Source organism: Somniosus microcephalus, chromosome 1, assembly GCF_052327205.1.
Source record: "Somniosus microcephalus isolate GS21.2 chromosome 1, FLI_Smic_1.0, whole genome shotgun sequence".
NCBI classification, from domain to species: Eukaryota; Metazoa; Chordata; class Chondrichthyes; order Squaliformes; family Somniosidae; genus Somniosus; species Somniosus microcephalus.
In genome coordinates this window covers 61068124-61086312 of record NC_140987.1, presented here as the reverse complement: position 1 = coordinate 61086312, position 18189 = coordinate 61068124, and the positions used below count along the sequence as shown (strand labels likewise).

The 18189-nt window shown below is 45.2% G+C and overlaps 1 protein-coding gene across 1 annotated transcript in view; it reads right to left on the bottom strand.

Annotated features, from left to right (window-relative positions):
* Nucleotides 1-3355: 3355 nt before the first annotated feature.
* arsb (arylsulfatase B) overlaps nt 3356-18189 on the bottom strand; it is a 122051-nt gene continuing 107217 nt past the window's right edge. The window contains exons 7-8 of the mRNA XM_085982326.1: nt 8516-8644; nt 3356-7749 (exon numbers count right to left, since the gene is read on the bottom strand). Coding sequence (XP_085838452.1) covers nt 7484-7749; nt 8516-8644 — 395 coding nt within the window. The 3' untranslated portion in view covers nt 3356-7483. The remainder of the gene's footprint in view (nt 7750-8515; nt 8645-18189) is intronic.

The window sequence follows — 18189 nt, the reverse complement described above, 5'->3', positions numbered from 1 at the left end:
GCGGCCGCACCTGCTGTGATTTCCAGCACAAAAAAAATGTTTTTTTGTCTGTTTTTTGTTTTTCATACAGACCCCAGCATCTGCAACATCTGACCCCTTGTGACCCCACCTCATTGTTCTTTGATGTAATGTTTTCCTGACTAACCCGTTTGGACACCATCCACACCTTTGATTGCTGTGATTATCTCTCTGCCGAGGTGTGATAAATGGCAGTTAGAAAGATTACCTGTAATCATCTGGCATTATTCTCTGATTATATAAGCTATGTCTTTATGCATCTCTCCACTTCACCTGACGAAGGAGCAGCGCTCCGAAAGCTTGTGATTTCAAATAAAACTGTTGGACTATAACCTGGTGTTGTGTGACTTCTTATATTTGTAATGATGGTGGGGAGAGTGATAGGAAAGCACCGTTTATTGGACAGATGATGTATGGCATGTTAAGAAGATCATCCATTCATCTCCATCTGCCAGCCACCTGTGGTTGAAGCGTGAGCTTACGCAAATCTGGCATGGATGAGTGCATCCCTTGCCTGATGGCCAGCAATGTAGTCGCGTGCTGATGGAATTGACACATCCGGCCCCGCAAGATGTCCCTCATCTGCCGCCTCCTCCTCCTCTTCTTCCGAGGAGGCTGTGCACTGAGCCATTTGTTCCTCAGGCAGCGCTAAGCTATGCTGCTGTGTGATGTTGTGCAGGGCACAGCAGACCACAATGATTCTGGAGACCCTGGCTGGCGCGTACTGCAGGGCTCCACCAGATCTGTCAAGGCCTCGGAATCACATTTTCAGCAAGCCGATGGTTTGCTCTATGATGCTTCTGGTGGAAATGTGGCTCACATTGTACCACTCCTCAGCCTCTTTTGATGGCCTCCTCATTGGTGTCATGAGCCACTTTTTCAAGGGATAGCGCTTGTCGCCAAGTAGCCATCCAGAAAGTTGGGTTGGCAGATTGAAGAGCTGAGGCACAGTAGACTGCCGCAGGAACAAGGAGTCATGGCAACTGCCAGGGAACTTGGTGCAAACATGCATGATGTTCTTCCTGTGGTTACACACCAGCTGGACATTAAGGGAGTGGAAGCCCTTGCGGTTGACAAATACAGCTGGCTTGTGATGGGCTGCCCTTAAGGCCACATGTGCAGTCTACGACATCTGCATCCTTGGGAAGCCTGCCATATTTGCAAAGCCAACCGCACGCGTGGTTACACTTGCTTCATCCGTGGAGAAGTAGATGTAATTGTGCGACTTTGCAAAGAGGGCATCGGTAACCTGCGTGATGCAGCCGACTGGAAGGTGTCACTGATGTCTGATGCTGTTCCTGGAAGGAGCCCGAAGAAAAGTTGTGACTTTAACAGCCATTGGTAAGGAGTGTCCACCCGCTCCTCTGGGCTGCAGGTGTTGGTGCAGCATTGTGCAGATGACTGCGACTACCTCTTGCAAAAGTCTCAGCCTCCTTTGGCACTGCTGCTCACTCGTGTTGAGGAAGCTCATCAATCAGCTTGTAAACCCTGTGGTGGGGGTATCTCCGGCAGCGAGGTGCAGCCCTGCGCTGATGCCCTCTGCATCATCATCATATGGCTGAGGAGAAGGTTGGCACTCTTGTTGTTGGTGCTGCTGTTGTGCCTGGCTGTGTTGCTGCCGCAGCTGCTCTTCCTCCAAATCTGACGACCAGGATAAGAGGATATAAATGGTTCCCATTCCGCTGGTGAATATCTCAGTTGAGCAATAGAGGTTGCAAGCGCTCAGTCAAAGTGGCCAGAGGGTCTTCCAAAGAGGTCAAACTGCAGATGGATCTCAACTTGAACACTCACCAGATCAGTAGAGCTGCAAAATGTTACTCAAAACCTCAAAGCACTAACTTGTGCCATCTCAAACTTAGCCATGGTGTAGGATTGCTTTTAAGCTGCCGGAGCAGCTGCTAACAATTCAACTCTTTGCTAAACCTGGCACAATGCAACTGGCGTGTTTGTCCGACAATGGGCAACACGCAGAAAAACCTCAAAAATCGGAACAGGCAGTTAAAATAAGATTAGCAAGACAGTTGACAAGCTGTTAAACTGCCCCAAGTGCCTCTGCCGCCGTTTGGTGTCAGATCTGATCGGGATTCGTAGACCCGACACTTGGCAAAGTAGCGTGGAGGTGGGATGGGGGTGGGTTCACAACCCACCGTCAATCATTTAGATTTTTACTCCCGACCTGCCCTCTGAGCACCAGCAAATTCACAGCCATGGTGGGTGGGGAAGTGGTTCAGGCCAGGCCCCCCCAATGGCTCTGTGGCATCGCATCAGTACTGAGCCCCATACCATAAGGTCCGAGATTCAGTTCCTGTTAAGTGTTGATTTAGCTGATCTTGTTTGAACTGGCAGGAGACTAGGGAGAAGGAAAATAATCAGGGTTCCTGACCATTATCCTGCAACCTCTGTAGAAATAGTATGAGTGTGTACATTGGACAAAGACAGAATTGGGCTTAGCTGCCCATGATGGAATCTCTTGCTAAGACTCACAGTCTGGGTCTAGGCATGAAGAATGGGTACTGAGAGCAGGTACTGGAGAACTGGCATTGCCTGTGGAACTATACTCCAGCCTAGGACAACTCCTTCAGGACAGGAAGGGGAAAAGAGAGGACAAAATTGAAAGGAAAAACAAAACAAAGAAAATACATAGATGAATGGCTACCTCAAGTAACCATTCAGTAGCTGTTCAGTGTGGGGAAGGAAGAACACAGTACTGTTTTAGCACAACTTTCATGTTTTGAAAGTTGAAAAAGTATCAATCTCAGCATTTTGTCTAACCATATAATACTGATGTGCTTATACAATGTTTGTATTGCTGCAGGCAGAAAATCATGGGCATCCACAGCTTGTACTTCACATTAGCAAAAACTTAGTATTCATTGTATGTGCTTGTGAGGTAATAGTGTTGGGCTCAATAGATGTGAGAAGTCACACAACACCAGGTTATAGTCCAACAGCTTTATTTGAAATCACAAGCTTTCGGAGCGCTGCTCCTTCGTCAGGTGAAGTCTGACGAAGGAGCAGCGCTCCAAAAGCTTGCGATTTCAAATAAAGCTGTTGGACTATAACCTGGTGTTGTGTGACTTCTCACATTTGTCCACCCCAGTCCAACACCGGCATCTCCACATCAGGGCTCAATAGACGCAACGCTATCATATCGCACCATCAAGGTATCTAGCTCTGGAGAGTGTACTTAAATATTTCCAGTCATGAGGTGATAGATCAGACAGCGCTCCCAAATCATTACCAGGCTTTTCCTACACATAGTGCAGTTTCCCATGGTATCTTTTATCCAAGTCCTTCTTCATTTTCCTATGTAGTCATAAACAAAAATGCATCAAAGTAACTTTGCAAATAAATAGTTTATTACAAAATACATGGACATTTTATATTTTGGTAAAAGGAGGCAGCTATGTTGGAATCAGCAAACAAACAGCTTATAATACAATCACAGTGGATGCCAGTTTTAATACATTATGTTCAGCCTGAGTGCACACTTCCTCTCCGGTGAGGAGTGCGTTGAGATTTTTTACATTCACTAGGAGGTCTCCTGTACTGTTGTCCATGGTAAATGGGAGGATGAGAGATTTTATAAGTGTAAGGGCATTATACTGTGTGATGCACAATGTGTTATCCCGTCACTAAAGAGACAACTGTGTGTTCATTGGAAGCTACAAGGTCCAATTGCTGTAACATCCAGATGTGAACTAGAAACTAACTGTTCTTAGGAACATCCAGAGTCATCAGCTCAATTAAAAAGGTATTTCAGTTGCTAGAATAGTTTCTATTGACTGGAAAGAAATGAATTTCTTTCTCCTTTTTATATGTGGTGCGACAAGAAATTTGCATGTGTGGCATCTCAAGTGTGGACAGATTGAAAAATGTTGTTTTCTATACACTAGCAGATCTGTTATAAATCAGACAATAAGCTATAAGGACAGGAGTGTTATGCTCTAAAATGCGCAAAGTATTATTCTGCTGCTAACATGAAGCGGTGTCCCTTTCAGTTCACGAAGCCTAATTTATGTTAAGTAAACACTGATTGAGTTGATTCCGATTTCAAATGCTATTTAGGCTGCAGGTCAGAACAACCAAGTTATTTATCTTTCTTTTAACTATAAAGTCAATTATGAGGTTGCAGACATTCTACCTCTGATATTACTTTTCCTGGACCTTCCAAATGATGGCTTCTGTTCCTTTATTTTTTTTTAAAAAAAACCTTGAATATGCACTTGAAATGTGACAGACATGAACAGAACACTAGACATCCCTTTCTATATATTATTTGCAGATCTCCTATAATATTGTTCACAGCAAGTCAAAGGATACACCATTTAGTAAAGACTCGGTTATATCACGTAATGCAAAATGTATTATTCTGATGTTAAGGTGAATCTGGGTCCTGTTATAGCAGTGAAGTCCAATGGGTATGTAAACACTCCACATCATTTAATTTTTGTTCATACTGCAGGTTACAAACCGAGATTCCACTTTAAAAAAAGTGATTGATTAGGATGCTTCGAAGTTACCGATATTCTGGCTTCTGTGACAAATGACTGCCTTTGTTTCTTTATACTATTCCTTTGGATGTGCGATAGAAATTTGAATGCAACATTTGACGTACAACAGACAGGAATTGCGCACCACCTAAACAAGGCAGTATTTTTCGTGTTCCCTGCTGCAACTGCCGCAGGCACAGCAGTAAGTTCAGTGGGAATCTGTTCTGCTGGCTCACCATGGGCCCAAGTCACTTCAGGGATTTCCCCCTCCCCCACACCACCAAAACATCAAGGGGCGTAGAAGACATCTGGCCGAATATTATAAAATAGGTAAATGATGGGAATATGTCATGCAACGTATATTGAGTCATTTGTGTCATGGCACCAGTGAGCATCCAGGGTTGCTATGTGGACGGAGGGGGCAGACATAACGTTTGAAAGGTTAACTTCCTCATGCAATTGATTGCTTTGCCCAATGCAGGTTTTTTAAAAAAATCTCCAACCAGCTACAAGCTATCTATGCTGTGTAGGCACCTGAGGTTTTCCACAGCCATTTCCTCATTTTTCCCCCCACCCAGATAGGAGGTGGAAATCCTGCCAGGGGCCTGCAAAAAAAATGTGAAAAATAGCAGGGGCCAGGAGGATGGGCATGGGGTAGGTGCAATGGGTGCCACCCCCTCCTCCTCCTCAGTTTATACTGGGATTCTGCCAGAGTGGAAAATCCTGCCTACAGTTTTAATATCAATAGAAAGATCGGTCGGTGAAAAAGAGCACAAGAGCTCACTTGTGCCTATTGCACTCCAGGCTCATGGATACTCAACATCAGTGGTTAAAGTGCAATTTGCTATTAAGAAGGGGTACTCATCCCCTGGACCTGTGTAACTTTGACCCTACTTAGAATCTTTGGTACTATACTGGTAACATTTAGTGCTGCCAGCAGTTCTGAGAGAGGTGCATCGTGACCAACTCCAAACCTTATTGATGAAAGCTGCCAAAAAAGATTAGAGCCAGGCTTGGCAGCTTGGGAAATAAGTCCAGAATCAGGCTTTGGCAAATTTAGACATTTGAGATTCCTTACCTAGGGACCATCTGTAGGTAATGCTGCCCTTCCCTTCATAAAACAGGCATCAACATTTTTTTTTTGACTTGGCAGGGTAGATGCAGGGAGGATGTTTCCCCTGGCTAGGGGGTCTAGAACCAGGGGTCACAGTCTCAGAATAAGGGGTCAGCTATTTAGGACTGAAATGAGGAGAAATTTCTTCACTCAGAAGGTGGTGAATCGTTGGAATTTTCTAGCCCAGAGGGCTGTGGAGGCTCAGTCGTTGAGTATATTCAAGACAGAGATCGATAGATTTTTGAATATTAAGGGAATCAAGGGATATGGGGATAGTGCAGGAAAGTGGAGATGAGGTAGAAGATCAGCCCTGATCTTATTGAATGGAGGAGCAGGCTCAAAGGACCAAATGGCCGACTCCTGCTCCTATTTCTTATGTTCTTATGTTGTGTCATTCTTTCACTTGGTCATTTATTTGCCAATATTCCTTTCCTATATCAATAATCAGTAATCTCTTGGAACTTTCTGCCCAATTCCTTTTTAACTGTCGTTTGTTGTTCCTGTACTTGAGTAGGTCTTGTTCAAGAAGAGCACCAAAAAAATATTATCCCCGAGTTTTCAATGCTTGCATTCAGTCTTCTCAAATACTGCCATTATCTCAAGATCTGTAATTTCCTTAATCTTCAAATTAGGCTTCCAAGAATTTTTTAAGTTCCTAAGGTCTATTTCTGTTCTGAACTTTTCACCCACTTGTAGCGTGTACTCTAAAACCTTTAGCTTGCCATTCTCCTGTTGGAGCCTTATAATTTCCTTGCTCAAGAGTTCAGACACACTTCCTTCATTTAATGGTGGATGTTTTGGTTTACTGATTTTTGAGCTGGTTTTTATTTCTTGATGAAGTAAATGTTGCCTTTGCTCCAAACAGTTTCTATTTTTTAGCTTGGAGGTGACAATCTGCAACTTTAGGTATCATTTCTTACCCTGAAAGAGCAGGTAAGCTAGAAATTACATGTAACCTGCACCTCTCCCCAACTCTGATCTCCTAGCAACCTCCCCAGCCTACTGGCATATTATACAGCTGACATTTCATTCAGCTGGGAGTTCCAGCTTGTCTATCACTGCCCAAATAGAGCCGAGTTTCACAGCTGATGAAATGCTGGTTGGCTGGCGAGATGTGGGGCAAAAACCGAACTGCTCTACCAGTGCCCAAACAGAGCTTTAAAAGCAAAAAAAAACCCCCCAACATTTTATTAATACTCAGCTTTGTTTGCGAGCCAGTACAACATTGCATTTCACAACTGTGTGAAATGCTGTAGGATGGAGAGATTCTTGAATTGAGGAGACAAACAGGCAACTGTGATACTTCGGTTCCCTGGATCTGTGATTTGGCTGCATTTCATTCCACTCTGAGACTCAGCTGTTTGATTGCTGCTCAAACAGAACCAAGTCTCACAGCTGAATGCTCAACTGCACGTGTGTCCCCCCCCCCTCCGAGTCTCCGTTGGCCCAGAATTTCAGACACTGGAGGGCTGAAAGATAGTGACATTATTAAAACCTGAAGCGGTAATCTTCCCCTGGCTGTGAGGGGCACTAGCAAGCAGCACTGTCCCAACAACAAGCAGCAGCGCTATGAAGTACATATTGGAACAGCATACGTTAATCTCTACTCCACATTGGTGAAACAGCCATGGCACCATTGCCACAAATGATACTCATATTGCCAAAGAAAAATATACAGCACAGATCTGGCATTTCAGTTTAAGGAGGGCTGGCTTGGGATGCGCAGAATTTGTCAAAGCATCAAAAGGCAGGGTTGGGAAATCAAATCTAGTGCTTCAGCTCAAACGCCATTACCTGCCATTGAGTGGCAGACCCCAGTGATAAAATAGACATTATTAGCTTTAAACAACCTTGGCTCCTAAGCCCATGGCCCCCAGGCCCCAGTCTTGCCAGGATCACACTTTGGGTCGTTATCTGGGTAAAAAATTGGCACCGCGCTGTCCTGATAGTATTGAAGTCTTGACAGCAGCTTCTCAACAATGCTGGGGAAGTGGTCTGAAAGGTCAACTCTCTCCTCTGGATCAGTCGCAATGTTAAAAAGCCAAAGATTTTTCTTTGGCGAGTCAGACGACAGTGGTTGCATTTGCTTGGACACGGATGGTGGTGGAAACCAGTAACTGCAGCCTACAGTAAACAAAACATTTCCTATTAGTTCAATCTAAACTTTCACTCTCATCACAGGACAATTTACCAATAATCTGGTGCAGTGCAAAGACTAATTCAAAACACTGGTGGTATGCATTATACAAACAAGGGCAGCTGCTGAGGAAAAAAAACATTACCCAGATGCTAAGGACTGCATAAGTTAATTTGTTATAACACAGAATTTCCACTGTAATGAACTACAGATTTTTGTCTCTGCTCACTAAACTAATGATGACATTATAATTGTTAATCCTCTTTAATAAATGTCATGACGTTCTAAGATATAGAATGCTTCAACTGATGCGAATGGGAAAACCTGAACCAAAAGTACGTACATGTGCATGGACATGGACATGCACTCACATACAGGCCCGATTTTAACAGGATGTCCCAAAGCACTTTACAGCCAATGAAGTACAGTGAAGATACATCTATTTGAAAACAAAGTTGACGCATCCCAATCTTCTAAACTGTAATAACTGATCAGAGATTTATTCAGGAGGAGGTCGTGTGCTGGCCAACGTCCAGAAAAGCCTTTGGGATATATAAAAAAAAGTTGCCCAACTTTGTGCCAGATGCTTTTTTAAACCAAAGAGGGCAGTTACTAGTTTCTTCAACTGTAAAGTGATTTTGTTGCCCTCTAAACAGAATTGATTAATAAGTAAATTAATATAATTGTAGTACCTCATACAGTCCTAGCAGAAAAGCTAATAAATTACACAGTGCAAATGAATGTTATCCATACCAGGATATCCAGTTAACAGCTTCCAGTTCCCAGATCGGATTGCGGAATGGATTGACACATTAAAGGTTGAATTCTGCCACTTAGTCAGTTGTACACTAGATGCAGCATTTTGATTGGGCAAGACGGGACCTACAGGAAGAACAGAAGAGCTGAGACACAGTGTGGGATGAAGAGATCAAACAGAACAGAAACTCGTAGGAACTTCTGTTACCAATATTTAAGATTTGTGGTTTAATACCAACCAAATAAACCACTCCAGGGCAATAAATGTACAGAGGGGATGACCACTGGAAAGAACACCAGTGACACACAACGTAATTCATGAATGCCACCAGCAAGAATGAGTTATACTAGCTGCAGCATGAGCGATTCATTTTATTTTTCCACTATCTTGGCATGTATTCTGTTTAGAACACATCTTAGAGTTGTTTCTTTAAAATAATAAAATTAATTGATATTTTCCTTTTGCGTGTACTATACCATGCAGTTTAGTGACAATCAATGGTTGATAAGCATCTCTGCTGTGACTCACACCATTGCATATGAATATAAAGGTTATGGCACAAGGCATATTTATACAATTGAGCTTGCTCCTTCCAACAGATCCCATGCAATTTTCATTGTACTGGACTCTCTGCAACTTATCTCCTGAAAAGGTACAATAACCAGAGATAAAACTTCTGAAGATCCCAGGAATTGTGACATTTCTCACTGGCCTTTGAAAGACCAACATTATTTCATTGCCACATGCAAATTTTCTTTCCCCCTTTCTCTCCCTTCAACCCCCACCCCCCCAAAAAAAAAACTAATTTTCTCCAGAAGGACTTGCTAGGAGCCCTGGGTGGCTTTCACTCAAATGACTTCCCGTCCTCACTGTTGAGTCTGTGCTTTCAAATGTAGTTATGCTGAATAACTGGACACAGACTACAGAATACTTAAACAGGTCTTTAGTAACTGAGGGTCAGGGCTGAACTGAAATACACTTTGCTCCACAGGGTTTATAGACCGGTGTGGTCACCACCGGTACTACAATGTACAGGAGCCATCAGAAAGTAGTCCATCACCTTAAAGTATCCTCTTAAGGTGGTACAGGTTACATACACTACAATTCCTCCACTTTTAGCTTAACAGTGTACACCCCAATTTAAACATATCATGGATAACATATATACAACTTTCACACAAAACTGTTCAAAGATTCAGTCTCTGAGGAGGCCTCCTGATCCGGGCCGGATAACGCCTTTCAGGGGTCTCTGGTTCTCATTGCTGGGGTGACTCATCCATTTGATCTCCTATGGATTGAACATCATCATGTACGTTCGAGTCTGAGGTAGATACTACAGGCTCAATAACCTCTTCAACTGGTGTCTCTGCCGTAGACATGGGGTCGACCCTTGTTCTCGATTCCACAAGTTGGTCAGCATGACGTCGTATTACGTTCTCACCAACGTCTACCGTGTACATCAAGGGTCCTTGTCGGGCACAAATTGTTCCGGATTGCCATTTATCATTCCTATAGTCCCTGGCCAACACTGGTTGTCCTATTTCGAAACTCCGAGTGGCCTTGTTATTTACGTGCTGGAATTGCTTGTTTTCGACTTCCCTACGCGCATTGGGTTTTAACAAATCCAACCGGGACCGCAACCTCCTGTTATAGAACATTATGGCAGGGCTTTGATTTGTCACTGCATGCGTGGCGTTTCGATATGCCATCAGGAAATTGTCCACCTTGTGTTGTAGTGGAATATGGTCTTCGCTCATGGCCTTTATCGCCTTTTTGAACGTTTGTACAAATCTCTCGGCCAACCCATTGGTAGCCGGATGATATGGGGCAGATGTATAGTGTTTCACCCCATTCTTTTTCATGAATTTCTGGAATTCTTCTGACACTAACTGTGGTCCGTTGTCTGAACATATTTGTTCCGGCAACCCATTTCTTGCAAATATGGTTCTTAGAACTGCGATCGTCTTTTCAGAGGTAGTGGTCGACATCTTAATCACTTCTGGCCATTTAGAATGTGCGTCTACCGCTATCAAAAACATGGAATCCATGAATGGACCTGCAAAGTCGATATGCACACGTTGCCATGGGGTTGAAGGCCATTCCCACGGATGCAGCAGTGCAATTGGAGGTGCGTTTTGAACTTTTTGGCACCCTGAGCAGCTTTTAGTCAGATCCTCTATTTGTTTGTCGATACCTGGCCACCACACATAAGCCCTAGCAAGGCTTTTCATCTTGACTCCCCCCAGATGACCTTCATGCAGTTCCTTCAGAACTCTCTCCCTTAATTTAGGAGGAATAATCACCCTTGTTCCATACATCAGTGTTCCTTGACAGACGGACAGCTGTTCTCGTCTGGCTGAGAATGCAGGTAACAGTGGTTCGCCATGTGCTGGCCATCCCATCACTGTCAAATCGGAGACCCGAGACAGTGTCGGGTCGTTTCGGGTCTCTCTCGATACTCGCATTGGTGACTGGTAAGCATTCGATGATGGTCGAGTGAAATATCTCGACAGGGTCAACTGCCGGTGCCTCTTCCGCTGTAGGTAGTGGCAGGCGCGACAGCCCATCAGCATTACCATGTTGCTTTGTACCTTTGAATTCGATATCATATTGATGTGCCCCTAGGAAAAGGGACCATCTCTGAAGCCTCTGCGCCATCATAACCGGAACACCCTTAGGGTTAAAAATGGAAACCAACGGCTGGTGATCTGTCAGCAGCGTAAACTTTTGGCCTTGCAGGTAATGGTTAAATTTCTTAACTCCCCACACGAGGCTGAGAGCCTCCCTATCTATCCGAGCATAGTTGCGCTCTGCGGAGGTCAATGATCTGGATGCGAACACGACTGGCCTTTCCAAGCCATTTGGCAACTTATGTGAGAGCACTGCCCCGATACCATATGGAGAAGCATCACAAGCTAAGCGAATAGGCAGCGTTGGGTTAAAGTGAGCCAACACTTCCTTAGAGGTGATCAGTGCCTTGCTTTTTTGAAAAGCCCGCTTACAGTCCTCGCTCCACTTCCATGGTACTCCCATTTGCAAAAGAGCGTTCAGCGGGTGTAACACCGTGGATAAATTTGGAAGAAACTTGTGGTAATAGTTAATCAACCCAAGGAACGACCTCAACTGGGATACATTTTCCGGAGCGGGAGCTTTCACAACAGCTTCGATCTTGTCAGGTGACTTATGAAGCCCCTCCTGGTCAATGACGTGGCCGCAGTACGAGATTCGCTTCTGAAAGAACTCACATTTCTGGCGATTAACTCCGAGTCCATATTCTTTCAATCTGGTGAGCACCTGCTCCAAATTCGCGAGGTGTTCCTTATCATCATCTCCTGTAATCAGAATGTCGTCCAGGTAGCATTGAGTGCTTGGAATTCCCTGCAATACCTGCTCCATGGCCCTTTGCCAAATCGCTGGAGCCGATGCCACTCCAAAAACCAGTCTATTATACCGATATAAGCCCTTATGTGTGTTGATCGTGAGATACTGGCGTGACGCTTCATCAACTTCCATCTGTAGGTACGCCTGCGCCAGGTCTATCTTGAAGTGTTTCCCGCCAGACAGCGAAGCGAAGATATCCTCAATCCGTGGAAGCGGATATTGCATCGTGTGAAAAACCGGATTAACAGTGATCTTGAAATCGCCACAGATGCGAACCTTCCCAGGTTCCCCCGGCTTGTTGCTCAACGAACGCTTCATGACGGGAACAATGGGTGTGGCCCATTCGCTCCAGTCCACCTTTGACAGTACTCCTGAACGTTCTAGCCCTTCCAGCTCTGCTTCCACAGCAGGTCGTATCACATAAGGTACCGGTCTGGCTTTGAAAAATTTTGGGTTTGCATGTTCTTCAACCTTGATGTTTGCCGTAATTCCTTTCAGTGTTCCAAGTCCCTGTTGGAACACCTCCTTAGCATCGTCCAATATTTTGGACAGTCGTTTAGGTTTGACGTCGTCCTCTTTACAGGAATCTACAGTTAGTGCTTGTAAGGAATGCCAGTCCACATTTATTCTCCGGATCCATTCCCGTCCCAGTAGTGGCGGACCTCCCTCAGGTAACACATACAAGTCCATTTCCTGACTTTCTTTACCATTGTAGACCACCTTTACCTTTATCTTTCCGATGGGGTATACTCTTTGCCCCGTGTATGTTTTCAATACAATCTCCGTATCCCTCAGGGGAATGTGTGAGAATAACCTTTTGTAATCTTGCTTATTCATGACCGTCAATGCCGATCCAGTGTCCAATTCCATCTTCATTTGGACTCCTGCTATCCGAAGCATGACCCAGATAGTTTGGTGGTCTGCTGTGTTACCCACATTATGTATTTTTAGACAACCCAGTTCCTTACTGCTGGAGTCTGAATCCGTCTTCTGTTCATCCGAACTGTTCTCTGTCATCTTGTGTACTTTTTTGTACTTCTCCTGCGGCGACTTTTTGCTGCTGGTCTTCTTTCCTGACCGGCATACTCTCGCTATGTGACCAAGTTTGCCACATTGCCTGCATTCTTTATCTTTGAACCAGCACTGGTTCTGGTCATGCGTTGTCCTTCCGCAACGATAGCACTTTACTGCGCCCAATGCCATTTCATTGGTGCTGAATTCCAATGGCCTTTGCAGCATTTCTGCAGTGCCTCGTGCTGCTGCTTCGTGCGATGCTGCAATGCTGAAAGCTTTGTCCAGCGTAAGATCCTTTTCCTCTAGCAGTCGCTTCTGGGTTCCTTCCCTTAGTAGCCCACACACAAACTTATCTCTCGGAGCATCTGCTAGTCCTGTACTGAACTGACAGTACTTTGATAACTTGCGCAGTTCGATTAAGAATTCAGCATTGCTTTCCTCTTTAAATTGAATTCTTTTGTAAAATTTAAATCGTTCCGCTATCAGCGGCAGCGTGGGGTTTAAATGCTCTTGCAGGATAGTAACAATATCCGCGAAACTCTTTCCTACCGGTTTATCTGGTGTTACAAGGTGCCTTAATAGCCCGTATGTCTTCGCACCCATCGAGTTTAATAGGGTTAGTGCTTTCTTATCCACCGGTACCTCATTCGCTGTACAGTAAACTTCAACGCGTTCCACATAAGTGGCCCAATCTTCCACATCGCTATCAAAAGCAGTGATGTTACCCGTTTTTGGCATCCTTGTCGAGTTTCCTTTATTTTATTTTATTTTTCAAAATGGCGGCTTCCCGCGCTTGGTGGCTTTTCCCGCGCTTGTCTTCTTCCCCCGCCGACTAAAAATGGCGATTACCGCGCTGTTGCCGTTCTCGCCTCCCAGCGGTCCTTTATTTCCCCCGACGCTGCTGCTCTTGTTCCGCCGCTCCCGCGGTCCTCGTGGACATCAACGCTTTTCTGGCTGCTGCGCGTCTCTGCCCCGATTGCAGTCCGGCGCCTGACACCGGCTGCGGTCGTGTTCTCCGCCCTTTTCTTCGTTTTCCCCTCCCCTTCTCCCACTGACAACTCGGCCGACTTCCCCTCCGTGCCGCTCGATCGGGCTTACCCGCAGCTGTTGTAGAAGGGATGATCACTGCCTGCTGATGGTGGACTTCGTGGTCAGCAAACCAACCCGGGTTCCCGATGGCCTCCCGTGCGATGCAGTGCTCAGCAGGATGTTGAGGGCGGATGCCCCTTTTCGACGCCCGTTCTGAGGACGAAGCTTCCTTGGATGCAAAACTGCCGCTAGGTATGATCAGACTCGTCGCCACTGTTTAGTCTGTGCTTTCAAATGTAGTTATGCTGAATAACTGGACACAGAATACTTAAACAGGTCTTTAGTAACCGAGGGTCAGGGCTGAACTGAAATACACTTTGCTCCACAGGGTTTATATACCGGTGTGGTCACCACCGGTACTACAATGTACAGGAGCCATCAGAAAGTAGTCCATCACCTTAAGGTATCCTCTTAAGGTGGTACAGGTTACATACACTACACTCACCTTGACCAGCAGCATCCCACCGCAATTGGCATTTCCATAGATGCAGTGGGACTGGGAATATAAAATTCCATACAATGTTTGATTAGCTAAACTCTTCCTTCGAATAGGTCCCATTCTTAACCAGATATTTATCCAGTTTTTTTCTAAAAAAAAGTTAACTAACAGCATTAATTGCTGTTGATGGGACTCTGGTTAACAATTCAGTTGCTCTACAAAAAGGTGGAAAAAGCATTCTTTCCAGTCTCGGTTAATCCTACCAATTTTGTACTTATGTTCTCTAATCCTGTAACCATTACATTTGCATGATCCACAAAATTCCACATTTTAGATACCTAGATCATGACTCAATGCTCTTTTGGAAGGAGAGCCAGGGAGAAGCAGGCCCCAGGCCGTCGGTACCACGGCAGCTGAAGATTGTCGGGCAGGAGTGCGGGAAAGGCGGAGCGAGGCGAGAGCGGACCCTATTGTGATGGCGCCGATGAAGATGGCTGCCGTCCTTGCGGGCTCCGTGCGTACCAGGCAGCTAAGTGTCCTTTGCTGCTTGGTGCGCTCGGCTCGTTAAGAAAAAAGCATTTCACTGACTGGATTTCACTTGTTGTATTTGGTTATGTGACAAATAAAATTTAAATTGAAATTGAAATTTTGTCCAATGAGAAGATGTATGATGCCTGAAGGTTAGAACTTTGATGGGCTAGTGGATGTGCTGGAGAGATTATGAGGGGACGCGTATATCAAGACTGCCTGTTTCAACCTGGCCCACATCTGCCCCCATCAGCACCTGCACCCATGTCCAGACTACTCTATGGCTCTTCTTGCTGGCTATCATACATAGAAACATAGAAGATAGGAGCAGGAGTAGGCCATTCGGCCCTTCGAGCCTGCTCCGCCATTCAATGAGATCATGGCTGATCATCCAAATTCAGTACCCGGTCCCTGCCTTCTCCCCATACCCCTGGATCCCTTTAGCCTTAAGAAATATATCCAACTCCTTCTTGAATATATTTAATGAACTGGCCTCCACCGCCCTCTGTGGCAGAGAATTCCACAGGTTCACCACTCTCTGGGTGAAGAAATTCCTCCTCATTTCAGTCCTAAATGGCTTACCTCTTATCCTTAGACTATGACCCCTGGTTCTGGACTCCCCGGCCATCAGGAACATCCTTCCTGCATCTAAACAAACTCATCCATATCTTCTCCACCTGCATCCCATCTGCTTAAATTACATCTTTCTTCCAATAAGTACCTCAGGGCAGTATCCTAGGCCCAACCATTTTCAGCTGCTTCATCAATGACCTTCCCTCCATCATAAGGTCAGAAGTGGGGATATTCGCTGCTAATTGCAGTGTTCAGTTCCATTCACAACTCCTCAGATTCCCTTTCACTCCTGAAGCAGTCCATGCCCACATGCAGCAAGACCTGGATGACATTCAGGCTTTGACTGACAAGTAACATTCACACCACACAGGCAATGACTATCTCCAACAAGAAAGAGTCTAACCACCGTCCCAGACATTCAACGGCATTACCTTCGCCGAATCCCCCACCATCAACATCCTTGGGGGTCACCATTGACCAGAAAATTAACTGGACCAGCCACATAAATACTGTGGCAACAAGAGCAGGTCAGAGGCTGGGAATTCTGCGGTGAGTGTCTCACCTCCTGACTCCCCAAATCCTTTCCACCATCTACAAGGCACAAGTCAGGAGTGTGATAGAATACTCTCCACTTGCCTGGATGAGTGCAGCTCCAACAACACAAGAAGCTCCACACCATCCAGGACAAAGCAGCCCCATCCACCACCTTAAACATTCATTCCCTCCAGCACCGGCGTACCATGGCTGCAGTGTGTACCATCTACAAGATGCACTGCAGCAACTCACCATGGCTTCTTCGACAGCACCTCCCAAACCCGCGACCTCTATTATCTAGAAGGATAAGGGCAGCAGGCGCATGGGAACACCATCACCTGCAAGCTCCCTACAAGGTACACACCATCGTGACTTGGAAATATGTCGCCATTCCTTCATCGTCACTGGGTCAAAAACCTGAAACTCCCTCCCTAATAGCACTGTAGAAACACCTTCACCACACGGACTGCAGCGGTTCAAGGTGGCGGCCCTCACCACCACCTTCTCAAGGGCAATTAGGGATGGGTAATAAATGCTGGCCTTGCCCACATCCCAGGAACGAAAACAAAATTCCTACATTACAACAGTGACTATACTTCAACAGTACTTCATTGGCTGTAAAGCACTTTAGGACGTCCTGTGGTTGTGACGGGCGCTATTTGAATGCAAGGCTTTTTTTTCTTTCTTTCCATCAAGTCTGGGTCTCCTATCACCCGTTTCCATCTTCCACTGGCCTCTTGCCCCTAGTGTATCCAATGCAAAATCATTGTGTACTAGTAGTCCCATTGCTGTGCCCATTCCCATCTCTGCAAGCTAGCATATCCTCCAGCATATGCCGTCTACTCTTCTGACTTTGTGTTAAGTTACATTCCATCGTTGGTGGCAGAGCCTTCAGTTATCTTAGCCCATCGAACACGCAACCTCAATCCCTCCATTTTGCTGCCTCTCTCCCATCCTTCAAAATCCTCCTCGGACTATGCCTTTTGGTCCCAAACCCTACTCCTATCACTTCTGTGAAGTGCCTTGACATGATGCTGCCTGACCTGATGAGTGTTTCCAGCATTTTCTGCTTTTATTTCCAAGAGCAGCAACGTTGTGGGAACACCATCACCTCCAAGTTCCCCTTCAAGTCACACACCATCCTGACTTAGACATATCCTGCCATTCCTTCATGGACTCTGGGTCAATATCCTGGGATTCCCAACCAAACACCATTGTGGGAGCACCATTGCCACAAAGACTGCAGTGTTTAAGGAAATAAAAAGCTGCTATCAGTAAAAATGACATGAACCCAACTGGTTCACTAATGTCCTTTAGGGACAGAAACCTGCAGCCTTACCCGGTCGGCCTTATACATGACTCCTGTCCCACACCAGCATGGTTGACTCCAAACTGCTCTCTGAAGTGACCGAGCAAGCCACTTGATCGTCAGAGCTACATGGATGGGCAATAAAATGTGGCCTTGCCATCCGCATCCCATGAACAAATAAAAGGGCAATACCCCAAAGTGGTCAGACCAGAATAATTACAAATTAAGAGTAAAGTAGAGAAAATTTCAGAGGTGATCAGTGACTACTGCTTAACACAAGATGGGAAGCAGTATCCTAGGAGGGATATGATGTTAGGTTTAATATTGGGCACAGGAGAACATTAGTAACCTTGGAAAAAAGTGGACGAAGAGGTTGGACTCAACTGACTATAACAGTCAGATGAATATTGCAAGGCCAAAAAAAACAATCCCTTACTTTGGAAGAGAAAACATTGGAGCTATGAAAAGGGTACTAGGGAAGATTAGGCAGGAGACAAGAGATGGAATGTATGAAAAGCGGAAAAGATGTAGAATGGAATGCAATCGTTATGGGAAAAATAACTAGCAATGTCACAGTGGCTCAATGAGGATATCAAGAACAACATCTGGGTGAGTTTCTAGAAGTGTGTAAAGTCGTACTGTTTGAAACAAACACACACACACAACTGCAGAGTCCTGAAAAATGCTGACCGTGTCTACATTTTATTGTTTCTACACGTTTCAGACAGCCCAGGTTTTTCCTTCACCAGTAATGCTCCCTAAGGCGTCTTCAAACTGATCTGTTTAAGATATTAGCTGTTGAA